This window comes from Rhipicephalus sanguineus, chromosome 2, assembly GCF_013339695.2.
Source record: "Rhipicephalus sanguineus isolate Rsan-2018 chromosome 2, BIME_Rsan_1.4, whole genome shotgun sequence".
NCBI lineage: Eukaryota > Metazoa > Arthropoda > Arachnida > Ixodida > Ixodidae > Rhipicephalus > Rhipicephalus sanguineus.
The window spans coordinates 226,286,187-226,307,568 of record NC_051177.1 but is presented as its reverse complement, the minus strand read 5'-3'; the positions used below and the strand labels follow the sequence as shown (position 1 = coordinate 226,307,568).

The window sequence follows — 21,382 nt, the reverse complement described above, 5'->3', positions numbered from 1 at the left end:
GTATTGTCAGAAACAGTGCATTGACCATACAGACAGCCTGTTTATATTAGATTAAACGGGCATCGCGGGTACTCGGCGAAGAAGTTATCGAAAGTGGTGGCACAGCATTTTAATGTAGTAGGTCACAACTTTGATGATCTCAAACGTTACATACTTCAGTCAAATTTCTGGTCCCTGAGAGACAGAGAACATGCAGAGTCATACCTCATTCGCAAGTTTAGTACACTCCTGCCTATCGCTAGTTGTTGCGTGTCACATGAGAACCTTGTCTGGAAAACCATGCTCTTCAGGAAAAAAGTAGTCATGTTCAAGATGAGCGTAAACATGGGAGGCGATAATGTGCTTAAGTAAATTACAGCAACTGCATGTTAGCGATATGGGTTGGTAGTTATGTGGTGAATTTTTATTACCGTTTTTGAAAGCTGGGATGACTTTGGCGATTTTCCGGTGCATGAGTAGCAAGCCTGATGACAACAACTGCTGAAATATGTAACAAAAAATATGACCTTATATTAACAGTGTTTTTAATATTTTAGAGTTAATGTTGTCAATCCCAGCACTGGTTGAGGCCTTGGGGTTTCCAGTAAGACTAGCGATGCCTTCAGCAGTGACAGTTATTGGACTGATGTAGTGATAATGATTTTCAGCAACTATGGGCATGTTGGAATGATTTTTCCTCGTGAATAAGGAAGCAAAATATCTCTGAAATGCATGTGGGCCTTCGCTATTGGGAACTGATTGTTGGTCATCATCACACAATGACATCTGATGACCAAGTCTGAGAGACAGCGCGCCAGAACTTTTTGGGATTGAGTTTTAGGAGGGAAGGAAGATTGTGAGAAAAGTATTTCTTTTTTTGAAGTTCGAATAACGGAACAGTAGCTTTTTAATAGGGGTGTGAATATTTTTCTAACAGTGTTTAGTATTCGAGTCGATTTTGCTTTTCAAACTATTCGAACTTCCAGAACTAAAAATCAAATCGCAGCACTTCTAAATGATGCGCGTAAATCCAATTCTCCTCACAACCTATCGGAAAGGTTAGCGGCCGTCACCGCACCCTGACGTTTTAGACAGGGTAGCTCGACCAGTGTGCTCAGGCTTGAAAGAGTGCAGTGTTAAAGTGCGAAGCGCAGCATCTGCTTATACCGTACTTAACCAGGAAAAAAAAAAGCAAGCACAGCGCACCCTCATAGAAAGTGAAATGTCATCTGCTGGTAGTTCCTTTTGTTCAGTGATCCACTTTTGATGGCTTTGAGGTCACTTGTGGAAACGTTTTGATCGTGTGCCTATTCAAAAGCCGTTACCTGGGCAAGCTTGGTCTACATGGAGCTGCTTGAGAATGTCTGCAAGCATATTATCGAAGTTCAGATACTTTCTCATATTCAGCCTGTTTTCCTTGTCAGTTTTCCTTGTCAACGTGCAACTGAACATCTTCCTTAGTTTGCAGCGCTCATGGACACAGGTTTCGGGCACGCAAAATAGATGCAACGAATCTGTCCTCAGTGTGTGAACTTTCCTTTGATATGAGCTTTCGTAATCAAAGGAGTGTGCACCATTTCCACTTCACCGGGAACAAATTTGACGCAAACAGACTAGTTGCATGTGAAATGAGCCTGAGCAGAGCATCTTTAAAATGCACTCTGCCGCCATTTTGGGATGGCGATGTTACTATGTCTGCCACTGATTGTTGGCTGTTGCTAATGCCGCGAACATTGTTTTGGTTTCGTACTCGATTGACTCGTTTTGCGAAATGTGCATTCCGAATATTGTCCTCTTGCCGTGAAGTCAGCCTGTGATATCAGGTTCGTTGGTGCCACCCTAAAAACAGCGAAGTATCAAGTTATCCTGGCTCGTGCCAATACTGCATGTGGGTGTGTCCAGATAAGATCGAACACGAGGTCCCGGTCACCATTCCCGATTTTGATGGAACTTACTGTAGGTCTAGGCATTACATCCAGAACAATGGTTTCGCAGTTAGTTTTGCGAAAAAAAATTTTGTTCGCCTGAAAAAAAATATACAAATTTTGGCTGCAAAAAACACTTTTCCGACAATTTCGCGATTTCTGAATTTTGAGCGCACCTAGGGAAAAAACAGTGCACTTCTTCGTCACAATATTTATTCCCTTTAAAGAACAAGTGAAATACAATCTTATGAGTCTATTATTTCCCTTGCTTGTCGAAGCACTTTTGAAGAAAAAAATCGCAAACTTGGCAAATCGCACAAAATACCTGTATTTCAGGAATTTATTGCTGTAAGCAAGTTTAAGTGAGGATAATAAAAGCCGGTACATATTAACTTTGATACTTTCGATCTCTCTTAAAATAATTTGCGTGGTTTTATCGCGCTCCGTTTTACTGGATAATTGGGCTCAAACGTAAGTGATTTACCAAAAACGCCAAACTTTGAAAATAATTTTCTCAAAAAGGCCATTTCTAATTAAAAAGAAATTCCTCCGATTGAAGTCAAGGACGTCATCTACCATTGTGCAGAAAAAGGGCATTATTTTGGTTGCTAACAAGTTATAGTGTGTCAAATGTGACCATGCCAGCCTAACAGCTACGTCGTTCGTTATGTGCTGAAACTCTGATATAATTTGTTAAAAATACTTGTACATGACATAATCACAAATCAGCAGCTCCACTCCAACAAATGCGCAGCCAGGTGTCATGGTTCAGCAGGCTTTGTCTTGCGATCAGCCGCTTGACAAACCTGCAGCAGCGGCCGCTCGATGTTGCGGGCACTCACATTACATGAGTGCCGCTTCGACTGCGGATGAGCTCTGCTTGCGCGTCAAAGTACGCTCAGAGGACAAACGAGAGAAGGAATGCATCACTGGGAAAGTTAAAGGCTGTTAAGTGCTAACAAATGTCATAGTATGCAACGAAAACTCTGCCGGCAGTTTCCCAGTGTGACTTTATACGCCTCGTGCACCGCCTATAGAGGCGCCACTGATAGCCACCTAGCGGGCGCCGCCGACAGTACGTGCGGGAAGCCGAGCAGACGACAGCGCTTTGCACAGCTTTGCTGTGAGGAGATGAATGAAGTTCGCGGCTGCTATTTCCCCTTCGTGCGGGTGCCAGACAACTAATCCTGCACTGGCAGCTGCAGGAAAGGCGCGGGCCTCTACGAAAGTGGACTTGTGCACGATGTTTGTCACGAACGAGCGCTTAACTAAGCGCACCTCGCAGATTTCGAACGACGGCATGAAAGCCTGGCGCCGACGGTTCGTGCGCGACAGAGCGCGCGCATCGAGAAAACAAGTATAAAAAGGCTTAGAATAACAGAGAGCTGAGCTAGTTGGTACGTATTCATTCTAAAAAGAGACAGGGCGTGCAAACACGGACACAAGAAAGAGATCAGGACACCACAAACGCCGTGTCCGTGTTTGCACGCCCTGTCTCTTTTTAGAATATAAAAAGGCGCCGGGAGCGCGCCCGCGCGCCTCTTACCCTCTCCGCAGGAGACGCCACCGACACAGCCAACGAACGCGAAAGATCGGGATATTCGAGAAAGCAAAGCCAAGCCTGCGGCGCCGTCTGATTCCGCAGACGAATCGGTGAGAGGATCTCGCCCTTTCCCTAGCTTTCGCTGTGCTACGCACAGAAGAATCATACGCACCTTCCCGAACCCAGGCGCGAGCCGATACAGGCATTGCAAGCGCAGGAAGCGCGCGGGGGCAGAGTCAGTCAGTGAGGAGTTAGTCGGCGAAGAAGTTATGTCGTTCTAGTGATAGCATCGTTCGCTCGACCGCAGAAGACGTGTTGTTTGATGATCTAGTGCTGTGAGTTAAGTATCAAGAGATGACAGTGACAAGTTTTGAAGACGGTCGCCTAGAAGACATGTGATGACCGACTGCGGAGGAGAACGAACGTCCGCGTGGAGTGAATCGTCATGCCGGTGAATATCAAAGGTGCGTCGCGCAGACCAGCGTAACAAGATCCAGCTATGAGGTGCAGCTCGTGGTGAACATCCGCTTTGTTTTGTTTACAAAGGTGAACATGCGCGCCCATCTTTACTCTGATGATTGTAGGCGAGGTTGTAGGCTGCAAACTGTTTACACGTTAGCCATTTGAGGGCGGCAGCAGCCCACTTTTGCACACGCTAGACACAAATAAAATCCGAGAACACGTTTTTCTTGACGAAAAGCCACCAGAGCAAGGTTTTGCTGCAGCAGAATAATTAAAACTGAGATTTACGCACAATGCAAGCTAATAACAACCATCAGTCGCACTCAGGTGAGCACACACAGCAAGGGTCATTTTGGCCAGTTATATCTCGTAAACAGAGCAAATGAGGACATATGATATTAAAACCGTGTGTTCACTGACATAAGCGCTCTTCGATAAAAAATTGTCGTCAAAATTGAGACCGGAGTTTTTTTATTTTATTTTTTGAAAATGTACTTTTTTGAAAAAACTCGCTTCTTTAACTATTTTTTTCTTTTTTTGCGCTGCCCGTAGGAAAATGACCTTCCGTATAAATGTTGCAAAGGCTTTTTTCTATAGTTGACATTGTTTTCAAGTTTCTGTTTGAAGTAGCAAAGGCGCCAAGGCGCCTCAAACTTAGGACCCTTTTTTGATTTCGGCCGTGTTTGCCATTTTTTCACATTTTCTTCTTTTTGAGGACGGCATAAAAAAAGCATGGATGTAATTCACAGTAATGCGTATTAAAACCAGCAACAAAAATTTTCGACACATCGTTTATAGTTCGCGCTAAATTCGGCCGTGAAATCCGAAAACATTGCAGTAAGCAAAAACGGGTGGCCCGCGCCGCCACCTTCAATTTTTTTTTTTGGCGCGCTGGGAGCGTTTCTTGGAAATAAAATTTTCAGTTCCGTGCACTTTGAATGTGCCCACATAACATATAAAAAACTCAGGCAAAACAAAAATTGCGATCGGACAGGCATGTTCGATCTCTCGTGGAATCACCCAGAAGGCCTTGCGGTGAGTAAAACCGTGTTCCGGGCACGTTTTTGTAGGTGTTTGAGCACTCCACTCCACAGCAGTTGTTATTCGACATCCCTTGAAGTTTCGGCCACCACACATACGACGAACGTTGCTTATTTTACTACGGAAACGTGAACAACGCGGAAACACACGTACAACGACGTAGGAAACCACGGCGGCCGTCTGCTTGCTTTCCCGAGAGCAATGATGGAGTTCGCCGCCTATGGCGCTTCCGTCGGCGCGCACTAGGCGTATATTGTTTTCCAGCGTAGAAACTCAGCTAGATAGCTGCTTAATCACCATACCTGTAGCTTTTTTTTGATGCCCTTGAATTCATTAAGGGCCCTATACGTCCCATGCATTTTTGGTCAAATTTTAAGGATCCATTTTCTTCGTAACCGAAAAGGCATCCACATAATGCATATATCATTTTCTTCCAAATTTCACGCTCTTTTAACTGTACCAGATTCGTTAAAATCTGGTGCAGTTAATCAATGTGATATAATTTTGTGGTGACTGGTTAAATTGTTTGCAAGACCGAGAACCAAAATGCTGTGCACTGCTGTGACATACCCTCTGCAGTGGTGGTGGAGGCCCTGAAGACCCTGTGCAACCTGATCTACAACAGTTCCACGGTGCAGCAGATATGCAGGTAATGTGAACAGAGTCTAATTTATTTCTGTGATACAATAACGGGCATTTGAGCAGAAAGTGTTTGTCAGGGGTGAGCGAATATTAGAGAATTTCGAATGATCAGCAGGAGTGCACCTAACTGGGCTGGTTGGCGCATGACAGGAACACACAGCACTGGATATGTGGGAAGGTGAAACAACGACACCCTGTCTTGTTCTTTCACCGTCCCGCATCCAGCGCTGTTTGTTCCCGTCTTCATTCGAATAACCATTCAAATGCAGTAGACTCTCGTTAAACAAGGCCTGAAGGGACAACGAAAATATGTTTAATTTAACAGGACTTTCACTTCCTAAGAGATGAACAGGGGTGCAGAATTCAAGTACGAAACTAATCATGTTAGAGGCAGTTGTTGTTCAATTTAAAGTGTGTTCCATTTAAAAGGACATTAAAGGGACCGACAACTGCCCAGAATATGAAATGAGTTGACTCCACTGATGTAAAGATTGTCCGTTGAACTGACTCAAACCAACCCTGTTTTTTTCGTGAGAGATGGATTTATATTTTTATTTCTTAATTGAAAGTCGCGAAAAATGACCTGTGGCGCATCTGGCGGCAAAAACATGAATGATCCGATGAAGACGGCCACATGACCGTTGATTGCTGTACGCGGTCGACGATTGTTTTGTTAGTATTGAAATATTGTTCGTTTCTTTATATTAAAAGGTATTACTCCATAATAATGTGCATATAGGCCTACGTCAGCAGTATGCTTTAAAGTGGCACGTAATGATCCCATGCTCGTCAGCGCGTCTTGAGCAACTTTTCAGCGTGCTTATGCAACCGTGCACGCAGTTTCCAGGTCGCTAAGATTTTGGAGCGACATGGTTTTGCTACCTACACTTCGTCTCAGAAATGACGCGCGCTGCTACTCGGTGTGGCCGTGCATATGCACAGTTACGTTTTCGATTACTTGGCTTGGCTCGTGTATCGAGAGAGTAACGACGCCGGGACAAGCCATCCATGACACAGGCGCAGGCAACCTTGGGCGCAGGCGCACACAACGCTGTACAAGTGCTGGGAATGTGTATAAAACCACACATCTCATTGTAACAGCTTGCTATTTTCAAAAATGGTTGGAAAGCTCAAAATAAAGGTGGTTAAGTATAGTTACAGTAACTCCTGCGAAAGCAGAACAACGACAGCTTTCCCAAGGGCTAGCGGCATCGCTATCAATTCTCAGCGTTGCTGGAGCAAGCCTCCATGCGTGTTTGGAGCCTTTCAGATCGAAAAATGCTGCTTATAAAATAACTACATGCTTTTCGGATAAACCAATACAGCTACAAACGCTACGAAGGGTGAGCTTCCTGTCGCGCCGTAAAAAACTGGGTCGAGAAAAATCAGTTGTCGGTCCCTTTAAAGGGAAATTACAACTCGGCGTGGACTTTTGAAATACCATTCCAGAAACCTCGTAGTGCTTGTTTCCTGCCAAGAAAATGCCTAGTTTGAAAGAAAATCACTTTTTGGTGATCCACATGCTGTTAGGGCAGTTCAAACCACCCGCTTCTGCAGGACTCGTGACGTAAGCACTCCCCAAAGCCTCCTTCAGCAGGCGCTATGTCCAACACCTTCCGTTATCTAGTAACATTGCACATCCACTGGAAACACATGCAAGAATACTTCCTGTTACGCTTGCGTTCAGATACATTGCCGCCCGTTGCTGTTTGCATTGTAATGCGATGTTTTCCACGGATCTTATATTTTGTATATTGTCACGTGGTCGTGACGTCGACGAAGACAACAGCCGGCGTGCTCAAGATGAAACTTTATTTGGCCGAACTTGCGGCCGGGAAATGAAAACTCAAACTACAGCAATACACGCTGTACACTGATATCGGCGAACAGGGCCTCGGCCGTCGATAAAAACTGCTCATGGCTGAGGCGTTCATCTTTTATATATCACGCATCGAACTTTCCAGTCTTATCACTGGTGGTCGCGCAAGCTCCGGAATAATCTAGGCTATTCGCGTTCTATGCGCAATCTTAATAATGTGATCTACTACAATCGCGAAGCTTCTCGAACACTGCGGCGTGGTCAGCGTCGAGTGTTGCTAACCGTCCTTGCTGGTCAAACCCGAATACAGTAGACTCTCGATAATTGAAACTTGAGTGGACCTCAGGATTTTATTTGAATTATCAGAAGTTTGAATTATCAGTTCTCATATAATATGACTCAGGCCAACACACCAACTAACACTGCGATGTTTATTGTTTCTCAGAGCGCAGCAGCAACATCATAAACAGCTCTGCATGATTGCCAGTAAAATTTTTATACATCAGCGATAATACTGGTTTTTGTTATTATACAAGGCATGCACGGGTGTGTAATTAAGGGACGAAATGTGTTGCATCCCACGACAGTTGCTAGCCCCTTCTAATTCTTAGGACGCTTTCTCAAATGGCATACCGCAGAGGAAGTGACTTTAAAGGGCCAGTAAACAACCACGAGGTCCAAAAATTGTAATGAAGGGAAATATGCGCACTTTTGCTATGTGAACATGCTGCCGCAATAATTTTGCGAATACGTGCTATATTAAGGAAGTTACAGGGGTTAGAACATCCGTTTCAGCTGGTTTCAAATTTTCGCGCGGCCTCGCCACCCTTCTCCTCCACAGGGAGGGGAAGGCGTAGCCCGTCGTCGTGACTCCGCCCACTTCGGCAACGTAACACGACGTCAGCAATTGACGTCATCGCCGAGCGGGATCAGTCGCAATGTACTTCCGCTTGCTGCAGCTCCGCAACTTGACGGCCAGTTTTTGGCTCTTCGGTATTTTTGAACCTTTGTGACAGTTCACAATGCAGCAGGAATGAGTGCTTGCTTTCCAAGACGACGAAGGGGCGTGAGAGAAAAGCGTTGAGAACCCCGCTTGCCGCAAGGGCGACCTGTCCGAGCTACCGGAGATTCCCCCTTTCTCTGCTCGATTTGCAGCCAACAACTGAACAACGCTTCCTCCACGTGTTGCTCGGTGGCGCTGCGATCGCCGAGTGTGCGGACGTGTTCACATCGGCTGCGACTTCCGCAAATGATTTCGCAGTGAATTCTCGCGACTAACGACCTGAATCTTATATCACCCGCACCGTGAAGGCATCAGGATCCCAAGGACACCTAATTTTCAGGTGGGACACTTTTTCTCGCCGAAATATAGGTGATTTTGTGCCTCGACCATGCCGTCACCACGCTAAGCCTAAGCGCGGACACCAAGAGCAGGGCCTACCAGGTGTCAGGTGCGCCGGCTACGGCGTGCCGGTGTGCGGCACGCCTTCGCGCGTGTTCCTCATCGACGGACCAGTTGCCCGCTGTAATGGCTACGTCCACGTCCCCTTCTCAGCGGCCTCCTCGTGTCAAACACCGGCGCCACGCGAGCTTGACTCTCGTGGCGAGGATGCCATCGACGCTCGACGAGGAACTCAGCGCCAGGAGAGAGCTCGAGCGAAGGTCCCGAATATCTCTCGACGAGTGGTTACTTGACCTTGCTGCCAATGACATCACCCATACGGCTCCGTCCAGCGGAACTCGGAATACCAAGGCGAATCCTCCCGCCAATTCTGCACTTGCCGAACCTGTCAACCCCGCGGCCCAGGTTACCCCGCGGGACTGCCCCAGCGTAGTTTTGCGGGATAATTTGCTCGCCGAGGGGATCGGGGTTCCGCTGCCGGCCTCGGGCGATGAGGAAAATATGGACATGTCAAGCTCGCGCAAGCGCGCACGTGAAGACAGCTCCGACGAGGATGAGCAAGGCCCACGGAAGCAGCTCCCTACAGATTCCCCTGCCCAACTCCCGGACGACCACGGCGACGATGACTCTCATACCTCGAATCTTACAACACCCGCTCAACTGGAGAGCAGTGCAGATATAGGTGACACCTCTGTTACGCCCTCCCCGAGCGTGGGCAACGCTCTCGTTGCACCAGCCCCCGCAGCCTCTCAGCTTCTGGAGGCCGATGGTATGGAGGCATCTGCTGAGGTCGAGGAACACGGCGCCGCACAAGAGCACGTGTCATCCGCCCCTCCAAACACTGCAGCAGCTTTCCTGCGGGATCCCCCGTGTATCACGAGTGGGTTCACCCGCAAGAAGCTCAAGAAGAAGAAAAAGAAAAACAAGAAGAGACAGCAGGCAGTCGAACAGCACACACTCTGCTACGCCTGTCGCTTCTACCTACATTGCAGCTGACCCACGCACTGCCCCGGCCGCGGCGACAACCACGATAAAGGAGAGAGAGGTACCGTCCTCAACTCCTATCCGGTGGTGGACGAGGGCTTCAGGCCTGTACTTTCCAAGGGAGCTCGACGCCGAGCCAAAGCATCTGGCTCAGCAGCACTGCCGGTGAACCCTACTGTCATTGGAACGGTCTTGTTTCGACCATCTGTACCCGGAGGTGCCTTCCGGGACTCTCCACGTCTCTCTCTTGCTCAGGAACTCTCCTCGAGGCCCGGCGTTGCTGCTATCCGTGTGCTGCTACCTGCTGCTATCCTGCTGCTACCTCCACGACACAACCGCCTGCTGCGCCCTCGGTCCAGCCCTCCATGGACGCGCTGCTGGCCAACCTCCTCGTGACCATGCAGGCAGTTGCGGTTATGCTACCTGCTGATAACCCACTCCGTGCCATCTTCCTGCAGGCAGCGACCATTCAGTCATCAAACACCAACCGTGGCTGATGCACCACCTGCACGGAATTATCGTCGACGCCGCCCGAGTGTTCTCCAGTGGAACGTGAACTCGCTGCGGCGTCGGCGGGCGGACCTTACACTACACCTACAGCAGAGCGACATCGACGTCCTCGCCCTGCAGGAGGTGTACGTGGCTGCAGAGGACTTGCGACTGCCGGGTTATATCGGCTACTCTAGTACCACGTCGTGCACACTGGAGTCGTGCGACGCTGTTCCGTGCTTAGTGAGTGAACACCCACAAGGCAAGCCACGTTGCGCAGTGTACGTGCGGCGCGAACTGCCGCACACTCACATAGATGTAGCCAACGTTACTGCGGGTGCTCTTGAGTGTTGTGCAGTGACTGTACGGCTCCGTGGTGTAGATACGACGGTGGCTTCGGTGTATGTCCGTCCCGCACAACGGTGGGACTCCAACGGCCTAATAACTCTGATAGCACGACTCGGCAGCCATTTCCTCCTGTGCGGTGATATGAACGCTCACCATACGACGTGGGTGAGTCGCAAGTGCTCACAATGAGGGAAGGACCTCGTGGACGTCATCAATCAATTGAATCTGCAGGTCCTGAACACTGGGTCTTTCACCTTCATCAGCAGAGCAGGTCGAGTCTCGTGCACTGCCATCGATGTCAGCTTGGCCACCCGCGGCGCAAGCTACGAGTGGACAACAGAGCCGGACTCCTGGGGCTCGGACCACTTACCCATTACTATCACTCTGGCGGGTGGAAAGACTCCCAGGACCAGACTATGCACCATTGTCGACTGGCGAGCCTTCCGGCAGCAGCTCAGTCTGGCAGCGGAGGAGAGGGACTTCCTGGGACTGGTTGCACAGGCAGCGGCAGCGGCGACTATCCGGACCAGGGAGCCGGTGGGCCGCCCACTTCCTGACATCCACCAGCTACAGCTGAGAGCCGCCAGACGAAGAGTTGAGAGACATTTTCTCAAAAGCAGCTGCCCAGAAAACCACAGGGTCTTCAACCGAGTCGATGCGGTTTGCCGGCGACATGCCAATCGCCGCACCGGGCAGAGCTGGCAGGGTATCTGCAACTCTCTCAACGAAGCGAAAGGCGGCTCGTGGGCTTGGAGGCTCCTGCGCTGTCTCATCCTCGGACCAGCTGTGCAGCAACCAGTACTTGCTGTGGCTATTTACCTGGGTATCAGCGAACAAGCACTGGCAGAACGTCTGGCTGACCGCTTTGCGACTATCCCTGTGGCCCCGCCTGATGCGGTCATCTACCCACGCTTGCCCGAACCACCGCCAGGACACCACCCTTCCTGGACAGTCAGTCAGATCAGTGCACTGTGCGAGAAGCCTATACTCGCACATGAGCTAAACGCTGCGCTGGCAAGGACCAAGCGGCACAGCACCCCCGGCGCCGATGGCATCACTTACCAAATGCTACGCAACCTAGACAAGTCCGGACAGCAACGGCTGCTGGAGACATTCAATGAGGTGTGGAGAAGCGGTGCTCTACCGGAGGCCTGGCTGACCGCGGTGGTGGTTCCTGTTCGGAAAACTGGTAAACCAGGAGCGGCCATCACGTCCTACAGACCCGTCTCGCTCACATCTGCCGCCTGCAAGCTCATGGAGGCCATTGTACTGGCTCGCCTAAGCTGGATCGCAGGAGCAAAGGACTTTCTACCGGAGCAGCAGACGGGCTTCCGCCGCCACCGCTGCACAGCGGACTCTATGGTGGATGTTGTCTCCACTCTCGAGAATGCCAGGAGTAAAGGAGAGGTGGCGCTTCTCGTCCTGCTAGACGTACAGAGTGCCTTCGATGGACTGCCACATGCGGTTATTGAGAGTGCTCTAGACGCTCTTGGCATCACGGGACTTCTCAGAGCCTTCGTAAGCGCCTTCCTGTGCCAGCGGACCTTCCGGGTGCGTGTCGGACGGGCCAGCAGCGACCCCAGGGCAGTGACAGCGGGTGTGCCACAGGGTTCCGTTCTGAGTCCCTTCCTATTCAACCTGTTGATGGCGGCACTACCATCTACGCTACCGGTGGATAGGCGCTTCCCTACACAGTGCTCGTTGTATGCAGACGACGTGGCACTGTGGGTGAGAGGACCCAGATGGAACTTCACCGCCATCAGGACGTCTCTTCAACGCTCCCTGAACGCGGTGGCCTCCTTCTTCAAGACGATCGGGCTCACCCTGTCGCCAACAAAGACAGAGGCTCTGCTGGTACACCCAAGGACTGCAGCCAGGCAACGCGTCAAGAGGCTGGTGCTCGAGGGACGGTTGATACCATGGAACAAGGAGGTGACATATCTGGGGCTGAAGATTGATCACCGCCTCACGTGGCTGCCGGCTACCAGAGCTGCTATCACCAAGGCCGTGAGAGTGCAGAAGCCCCGCAGGGACGTCTGCGCAAGCAGGCGTTTGGTGTGTAGCGACACCACGGACCCGAGCTAGCAGGGGGGGTTTCGACCCCCTCCCACGCCTAGCCGTGCGTGGCTTTGCCGTGCCCGGGGAAAAGGGGATCCTGGGGGTTGAGCCGACGCCGGGTGATTGGACCTTTTAGGCCCCCCGGCAGAGGCAACACACCCCTTTGGCCCCGGCTTCACGTAGACGGCACCCCTGGGCTGACCCACCCAGGGGAAATCGGCAGTCGCCTTTTCCTGTCTCTCTCTCCTCTCAGCTTCGTCTTTCTCTCTCACTTCAAATCTTTCCTGTCTTCTCCTCTTTTCAATTCACTTCCGTTTTTCTAGGCGGCAAGGGTTAACCTTGTGTACTATGTCCAGTCTTGGGCATATATATTGGGTTATAGCTGCAGTGTATAGCTGACGTCTGCAGGTCTTTGAAACCTGCAACGTCCCCTTGTTGGGCTCGCTGGTGGGCGGCTAGCACCGCTGCCGAATAGGAAGACTATTTGATGGCAAACTCTTTTCCCTCTTTACATGATCGCGCTCACAAAAGAGTGCGCACCGAAGTAACCTTGAAGCTCCCACCTCAAATAAATGATGCCTTTCCCCGATTTCATGTCGTGCATTGTCAGCAGCCAGAAAGAACAGCCAGAAATCTCTCACCCTTTCTTGTGTCAAGATCCCTCAGAGAAAAATGGCAAGCGGAGACCTGCTTCTTGAAGTGTGTAGTAAAACCCAGCATGACAAACTGAATACCATTCAGACATTCGGCGACGTTCCTGTCACAATCACAAAGCACAAATCCATGAACACTGTCCGCGGCGTAGTGTCCGACGATGACCTGATTGAACTCAGTGAAACTGAACTGCTCGAGGGCTGGAGTGACCACAATGTAATCAATGCCCAAAGAATCAAAATCCGACGTGACGATAAAGAAATACCCACCAAGCACTTGATCCTGACATTTGGCAGCAGTACATTACCAGAGCACATAGAAACAGGCTACATCCGAATGCATGTCAGACCTTACATACCCAATCCCCGGCGCTGCTTTAAGTGCCAGAGGTATGGCCACGGATCTCAAAGCTGCCGTGGGCGGCTCACGTGTGCTAAATGCAGCTCTCATGATCACCCTGCAGATGAATGCAGCAACACACCCCACTGTATCAACTGTGATGGAGGGCACCCTTCCTACTCCCGGGCCTGCCCTGCATGGAAACGCGAGAAAGACATCATATCACTCAAAGTCAGGGAAAACATTTCTTTCAAAGAAGCACGGCGACGTTTTTCAATCGTTAGTCACAGGACTTACGCTGATGCTGCATTCAAGGGGGCAGTGCGGCAGCAGCTTCCGGTGGCCGTCCGGACCCCAGACATTGGGGCGACGACGAGGCCACCTGCCCCCACGGCGGGTGTGGCTAGTTCCACCCCGCCACCTAAGAAGGACCAGCAGGCCAGTGGCTCAACGGTCCAAAAGACCTCCCCTTCCGAGGAGAGGCCTAAACCTAATGCCCAGGCGCGCAGCGCGCGTTCTAACGAGGCAATGGATACAGCACAAGGCCCTTCGGCACTACCGCCGAAAGGCCGCCAGAACTCTCTTGAGCGCTTGCCGAGAGGCAAGCTCAAGAGGTGAGCAGAACACGGAAACGATTACTTGACCTTGGGTCGGGTCTTCTGCGATGCAGAAGCATTACTCTATGATAGCATAATGGCAGTTCAGGTACTCCATTGGAATGCTCGCGGACTCTTACGCAACCTTGACGACATTAAGGAATTGCTGTCCGAATATAAACCCAAGGTCTTTTGCGTCCAGGAAACCCATTTAAAATCGACGAACAATAACTTTTTAAAACAATACGTTATATACCGAAAGGATCGCGATAGCGGTCTTTCCGCCGCCGGTGGAGTTGCTATATTAGCAGAAAGCTCGATAGCAAGCCAACATATGGCGCTCAATACTCCTCTTGAGGCGGTCGCTATTCGAGCCATACTGCTTAACTCCTTAATAACTATATGTTCTATATACATCTCACCTGACTATAGACTCTCAAAAACAGAGCTCGAAGACCTACTAGACCAACTGCCGGAACCTTTTATATTGGTTGGAGATCTAAGTGCTCATAATCAGCTTTGGGGCGATCCGCGCTGTGATGCGAGGGGGCGCATAATAGAACAGTACTTGCTATCGTCGGGTGCATGTTTGCTTAACAAGGGACAACCTACATTTTATAGCGCGGCACATACGACATACTCATCAATCGACCTCTCGATCTCCTCTCCTTCGCTCATGCCGTATCTAGAGTGGAAGGTGATCAACAATCCCTATAATAGTGATCACTTCCCGGTGGCCTTGCAAGCTACTGGTAAGCAGGAGGGCCCTACATTGCCTAAACGATGGAAGCTGTCTAAAGCGAACTGGGAACTATTCTATGCGCTATCATCGCTGCTATATAGCACTATAGAACGCCTTGATGTTGAGGGTATGGCAGCGTTCATAACAAAATACATCATATCTGCCGCAAATGAATAGATTCCCAAAGGACCGGGCAGAAGGGCCAATGCTAAGCCATGGTGGAATGAGGAATGCGAAAAGGCAAAAAAGGATCAGGACAAAGCATGGGGCATGCTGTCTCGCTATCCTACAGCTGAAAACTTAATAGAATTCAAGCATTGTAAAGCAAATGGAAGGCGCATCCGACGTATAGCAAAGAGGGAGAGTTGGATGAAATACCTCTCCTCAATTAATTCCTACGCAGACTCGAGAAAAGTCTATCACAGGGCTAGGATACTCAAGGCGCAACCCGCTAGCCCTCTTCCATTAGTAAGCAGTCTTGGAACCACACTTGAAAGTCAGGCTGACCGGCTAGGAGAGCACTTCCAGCACATATCGAGCTCGGAGCACTACTCAAGGGCATTTCTGAGCCATAAGACAACGGTGGAGTCTTGCCATTTCCGCCCACAGAAACCCACTGAGGGAGGGTACAACAGCCCCATTACTATGCACGAGCTTAATGTTGCACTTAAGAGCTCTGGAAACTCAGCACCGGGGGCAGATCAAATCACATACGAGATGATCAGGCGATTACCCAGAGAAACACTGGAATGCTTACTTGGCCTATATAACAAAATCTTGTCCACAGGGCACATGCCGTATTCATGGAAGGAGGCCATAATAATCCCCATCCTGAAGCAAGGCAAGGATGCATCGGATGTAAGAAATTACAGGCCTATTGCCCTAACTAGCTGTTTATGCAAGTTGTTCGAAAAAATCATAAACCGCCGTCTAATGTATTTTCTGGAATTTAATGGAATCCTAGATCCGCACCAAGCCGGCTTTCGCGTAAGCAGGTGTACGACAGATAACTTAGTACTGCTAGAATCGTATATTAGGGAAGCATTTGTGCACAAGCAGTATTGCCTCTCTGTTTTCTTTGACCTTGAAAAGGCATACGATACAGCCTGGCGCTATGGAATACTAAGGGACTTGGATAGCTACGGCATATGTGGCAACCTATACAACGTCATACACAGCTACCTGACTGACAGGAAATTTCGAGTACGGGTCGGTACAGCACTCTCCAAAACATACATACAAGAAAACGGAGTCCCGCAGGGGGGAGTTCTCAGCTGCACCCTTTTTATAGTAAAGATGAACTCTCTACGCACTGCTCTCCCACCGACGATATCCTACTCCGATTACGTAGATGATATCCAAGTAAGCTTTCGGTCGTGTAACTTGTCCATTTGCGAACGGCAAATTCAGCTGGGTGTGAACCATGTCTCGAAATGGGCAAATGAGAATGGTTTCGCAGTTAATGTTGACAAAACTGTTTGTGTCTTGTTTAATAAATCCAGATCTGTTCAGCCGGCCCCTTGTATCAAAATCAATGGCTCACCCATATGTGTTAAGAATGAACATAAGTTTCTTGGGCTAATTTTTGATGTTCGTATGTCTTTCATTCCTCACATCAAGGCACTGAAGTTGAAATGCCTGAAAACGATGAACTTGCTCAAAATGCTGTCGCACCCATCATGGGGAACTGACACTAAATGTCTCTTATCGCTGTTTAACAGTCTTGTTAAAAGCCGACTAAACTACGGCTGCGTAGTGTACCATTCAGCCTCAAAAACGGCACTTAAGATGCTGGATCCGGTGTACCACTTAGGCATTCGTCTTGCTACCGGTGCGTTCCGCACAAGTCCCGTAAGTAGTCTGTACGTTGAGGCAAACGAGTGGCCCATGCAACTCGAGCGTGAATACTGCAGCCTCATGTACACCCTTAAGCTATCTTCCATTCCGACACACCCCTGTGCAAAACTCGTGGCGGACACTTCTGCTCTAAGGTTTTTTGAAAAGCGACCGTCTCTTTCAAAGCCATTCAGTCTTACCTGTACCGCGACAGCTGCTCAAGCCGAAATACCGCTACAACAAGTCACTCAAGCACCTTCCATAGAGTGGCTCCCACCGTGGCAAAAAACCCACATAAAATGTGACATGTCTTTTTGCCACATAGATAAACAGCGCAATCCTCGTGCCACGGCTATACAACAGCATTTCCTATTACTCCAGTACAAATATCGTGGCTGTCAGCAAATTTACACAGATGCGTCAGACTAGACAATCTGTATCTGCCGCTGCCATCGGGCCTGAATTCGCCTCTTCACAAAGACTGAACACGCACACTAGTATTTTTACCGCAGAAGCATATGCCATATTAACCGCCATAAAATACATCACTAATAATAACATTAAGGAATCAGTCGTATTTACTGATTCATTGAGCGTTGTTCGTGCATTGGACACTGGCAAACCAAACAAAAATCCAGTCCTCAGTGATTTAGAAAGGCAATTAATTACGGCATATCCGAGCACCCCAGAGATTACAGTATGTTGGGTACCTAGCCATGTCGGTATAGATGAGAACGAGAGAGCGGATGCCTGCGCAGCAGTAGCCGCGCAAAAAAGCCATGTTGACGTGGACACTGTGCCATACAAAGATCTCAAAGCGCTTGTCCACCGCAATCTACGCAAGAGGTGGCAGAAACAATGGGACCTCGAAATAAACAACAAGCTCCATACAGTGCAACCTCGTATTAAAAACAGTTTTCCCCGGTCGTGACAGATACAAAGAAGTTGTACTATGCCGACTCGGTATAGGACACACTTATAGCACACATTCCCATCTCTTAAACGGCTCAAACGCACCAAAATGCGAAAGATGTGGGAAGAACCTGTCCGTTGTACACGTCCTTATCGAATGTACTCAAATGGAGATGGAGCGGAAACGCCACTTTCCGCAGATCTTTAAAAGACATATCCCGCTTCATCCATCACTGTTTTTATCAGACAGCCCCATGGTTCCCTTTAACAAACTTTTACACTTCTTAAGCGACGTCCATTTTCTGCAGCGTATATTCTGGCGACCCAGGTAGCAGCCCAGCCCTCAGCTCTGAGGGCAAGGCTAGCCTTTATTCTTGGTGATATCGGTGGCTTGTCAGACCCTACCACGGTAGGGTCACTTGGTATAAGCCGCCAGATATGTTTGTAGTCCTTCAGCTACTGTTGTGCTATCTGTGCTATATGCAACATTTTATCTATTATGCACAGTATCATCACTGCCCGCGATACCAACATACCATTATCTGACATTCATTGCACATATTTCATGTCATTGTCATAATTTTATTACGTATATATATTTTTTACGCATATTTAGTGCGCTGCATTTTAGGCCCTTTACAGCCATGTTACACTTTCCCACAGTCATTGATCACACCGATGCATTTACATGTTACATTGCCTTGGCGCTCTATGGCCATTGTAGCCTTTGCGCCATTAAACCATAATAACAACATGAGAGTGCAGAAGGCTGTTGGAAAGTTGCTGTGCCGTGGCCGAGGCTGCACACCACGACTGGCCCTGCGACTGTACTACGGAGCGGCAGCGGCGGTGCAGACATATGCACTGCCCCTGGTTCAGCTGGCGCCATGTCGAAGAGAGCGGCTGGAGCTACAGCACCGCCAGGCAATCCGGCACTTTCTCGGACTCCCACGCCTAGTCAACGGTGGCTGCGTCACTGGCTGAGGCTAGTAGCTGGCCGCTGTCACTCACTATGCTGCGACAGTCCCTCAATCATGTAGACCGTCTCCATCGAGCCCCTGGGGGTTCCGCCCTCCTTCAAAGACTCCGGAACCGGCCTGCCTCACGCATGGGAAGAATGCGCGCTCTACGAGGAGATGGTACCTCAGCACCCCATCAGAGTGCAGCCCCTTCCACCTCTCCAACAGCCCCTTGACATGCACTTAGAGCTGGACAAGCTCAGCAAAAGGCGAACTCCGGCGTGTGAACTCCAGCAGGCAGCCATGGAGAAAATCCACGAGAGTCTGCGGGGCCATCTCCTGCTGTTCACGGATGGGTCGGTCCTGAACAGCGCCCGCTCGGCTGCAGCTGCCTGCGTCATCCCAGAGACTGGAACGACCATCCGGTGCCGGCTGCCCTTTCATTCTAGCTCCACTGCTGCGGAACTGGCTGGTCTCCATCTGGCTGCCGACCATCTGGCTGCCAATCTGCCTGAGCTGCCCGTGGTGATCATCACCGACTCCTGGCCTGGCCTACAAACCCTGCTGCAGCCTGATCAAGCCGGAGTCACCATGGCTTTGCTGCACGCTAAGCTCACTGCCCTACGAGCCAGCGGCGTGCATCTGTCCCTCCACTGGCTTCCATCCCACGTTGGGATAGCTGGAAATGAGGCAGATGCCGCCGCCAGGGCAGCACACCATGGCGACACCCCGGTGACCTCGGCAGTAGCGGCAGCAGACTTCTCTCGACAGCGCCTACGGCAGCTGCTCCTCACCATCCACCCGGACAAGCGAGTGGCCAGCGGCAAGCCACCACCACCCCTCCCGGAGTCTGGCCTGGAGAGGAACAAGCGGGTGCTCCTTCTACGTCTGCGGACTGGTAGTGCCTGGCCCGCGGCACGAATGCATTCCACGGGACGCTGCACATCAGCTGCGTGCAGCAGATGCGGCGAGACCGAAACACTCGAGCACATCATCTGCTCCTGCCCAGCGTTATCCGCTGAGCGACGCAGACTGGTGAGCCACTACCAACATCATGGGCTACCAGCGACATCCGTGGAGGACATTCTCTTCCCTGCGCGGTCACCACTGCCAGCCCTGCGGGCTTTCCTGGAGTTTGCGGGACCCGCTAATCTCCATGATATTTAATCGAGATGCGCTGGCCTCCTTCCCGTGCCAGGGTGTAAGACCTCCTCTCCTAATACCCTAGCTACTCTCCTTCTCACTATCTCTCTCACTATCTCTCTCTCTATCCCTTTTAAGCCCACTCCCCCTCCCCGCAAGGCGCTTAGCCGTGACCCCGATACGGGAGACAGAAAGAAGCGTCTTCTATTTCCTCATTTCTTCTACCCCTAATAAATAGCCACTTATATATATATATATATATATATATATATATATATATATATATTGCTCATGTCGAAGGCAAACTGCGTGCAGGTGCCATGCAGTACGGGAACATACGCATGACAACTGCGTTCTGCGTGGCCGAAACCGCATCACCGCAGGGCCAAGAAACAAGGCGCAGTTTCGTAGCGGTGGGTGGGAACAGGAACTGACGTTAACTCGACTACTGTTTCTTGAGACCTGGCTTAGACCAGTCAACGAGCTCAGTGCTATGTCAACTCGCCGATCGCCGAGTTTGCGTCACTGCGTGTACGAGGAGGATTGGTCAGGCGTAGGAAAGAAGCGCAGGAATAGTTTTTCGAAATGAAGGGTCTGCGCGGCGCGCAGCGCTGTAATATTCGGAAAACGTGATCGCCGCGGTCTACTGTACGAATTAGCGAGCTTGTTTGAAGGGTGTAAAAAAAAAGTCGCAGCCTGTTTACGGGCCCTTTAAGAAATGTTTAGCATGCGATAGATCAAACCCAGACCGTACAGTTTTTTTTTCATCGGTCAGCAGGAGATTATTCGTGCACAATGTTCGGCTAGTTTGGCCATTTTGTAAGCAGGCTTTATTTGCGCCTGTTGGTAAGAGAAAAACGTGAATGTTCAGCTAGAAGCAACAAAGGCAGCAGATATTTCCAGACATGGACAAGCAAAAAGTTTGAATTATCTAAATTTGTGCAGTGAGGCAGTTTGAATTAAGCAGCTTTAAAATATATTGAAAACATAGTGGGCCAACCAAAAATTTAAGATTTGTTTGAATTAACTGAAAGTTTGAATTATCAGAGTTTGAATTATCGCGAGTCTACTGTACATCAAAATAAAACAAGAAGCGGGGCGTGGCATTGCCCCCCTCTGAAAAAACATCGTCCCGATGCTTGTGACAGAACATAGAAGGGAAAAGACAAGTGCATACACAAATAAATTACAATAACAAAGAAAAAGCAGAGTCCCCAGGTTCGTTAACGTGCAAAAAACGGCTTAAGGCGCACGACATGGACGACTTCAGATCGTGCACGGCACCTTTGAGAGCTCGTAATGCCATCCGGGATAACCTCGTAGTCTGGAGTCGAGACGTTGAAGCACCTTGTATGGCCCAAAGTATCACCGAAGAAGCTTCTCGTCAAGTCCCCGACGGCATATCGGCGTCCAAAGGCACACACAGTCACCGGGTTGGTATTCCATGTGGCGTCGTCGAAGATTATAGTGGCGGCTGTCGACCCTCTGCTGGTTCTTGATGCGCAGGCG

The 21,382-nt window shown here is 49.8% G+C and overlaps 1 protein-coding gene across 3 annotated transcripts in view; it reads left to right on the top strand.

Annotated features, from left to right (window-relative positions):
- LOC119384136 (synembryn-A) overlaps window positions 1–21,382 on the top strand; it is a 545,950-nt gene that overhangs the window by 71,823 nt on the left and 452,745 nt on the right. For all 3 annotated transcript variants that reach the window (XM_037652429.2, XM_049412780.1, XM_037652428.2), the window contains one exon: window positions 5,530–5,599. In XM_037652429.2, coding sequence (XP_037508357.1) covers window positions 5,530–5,599 — 70 coding nt within the window. The remainder of the gene's footprint in view (window positions 1–5,529; window positions 5,600–21,382) is intronic.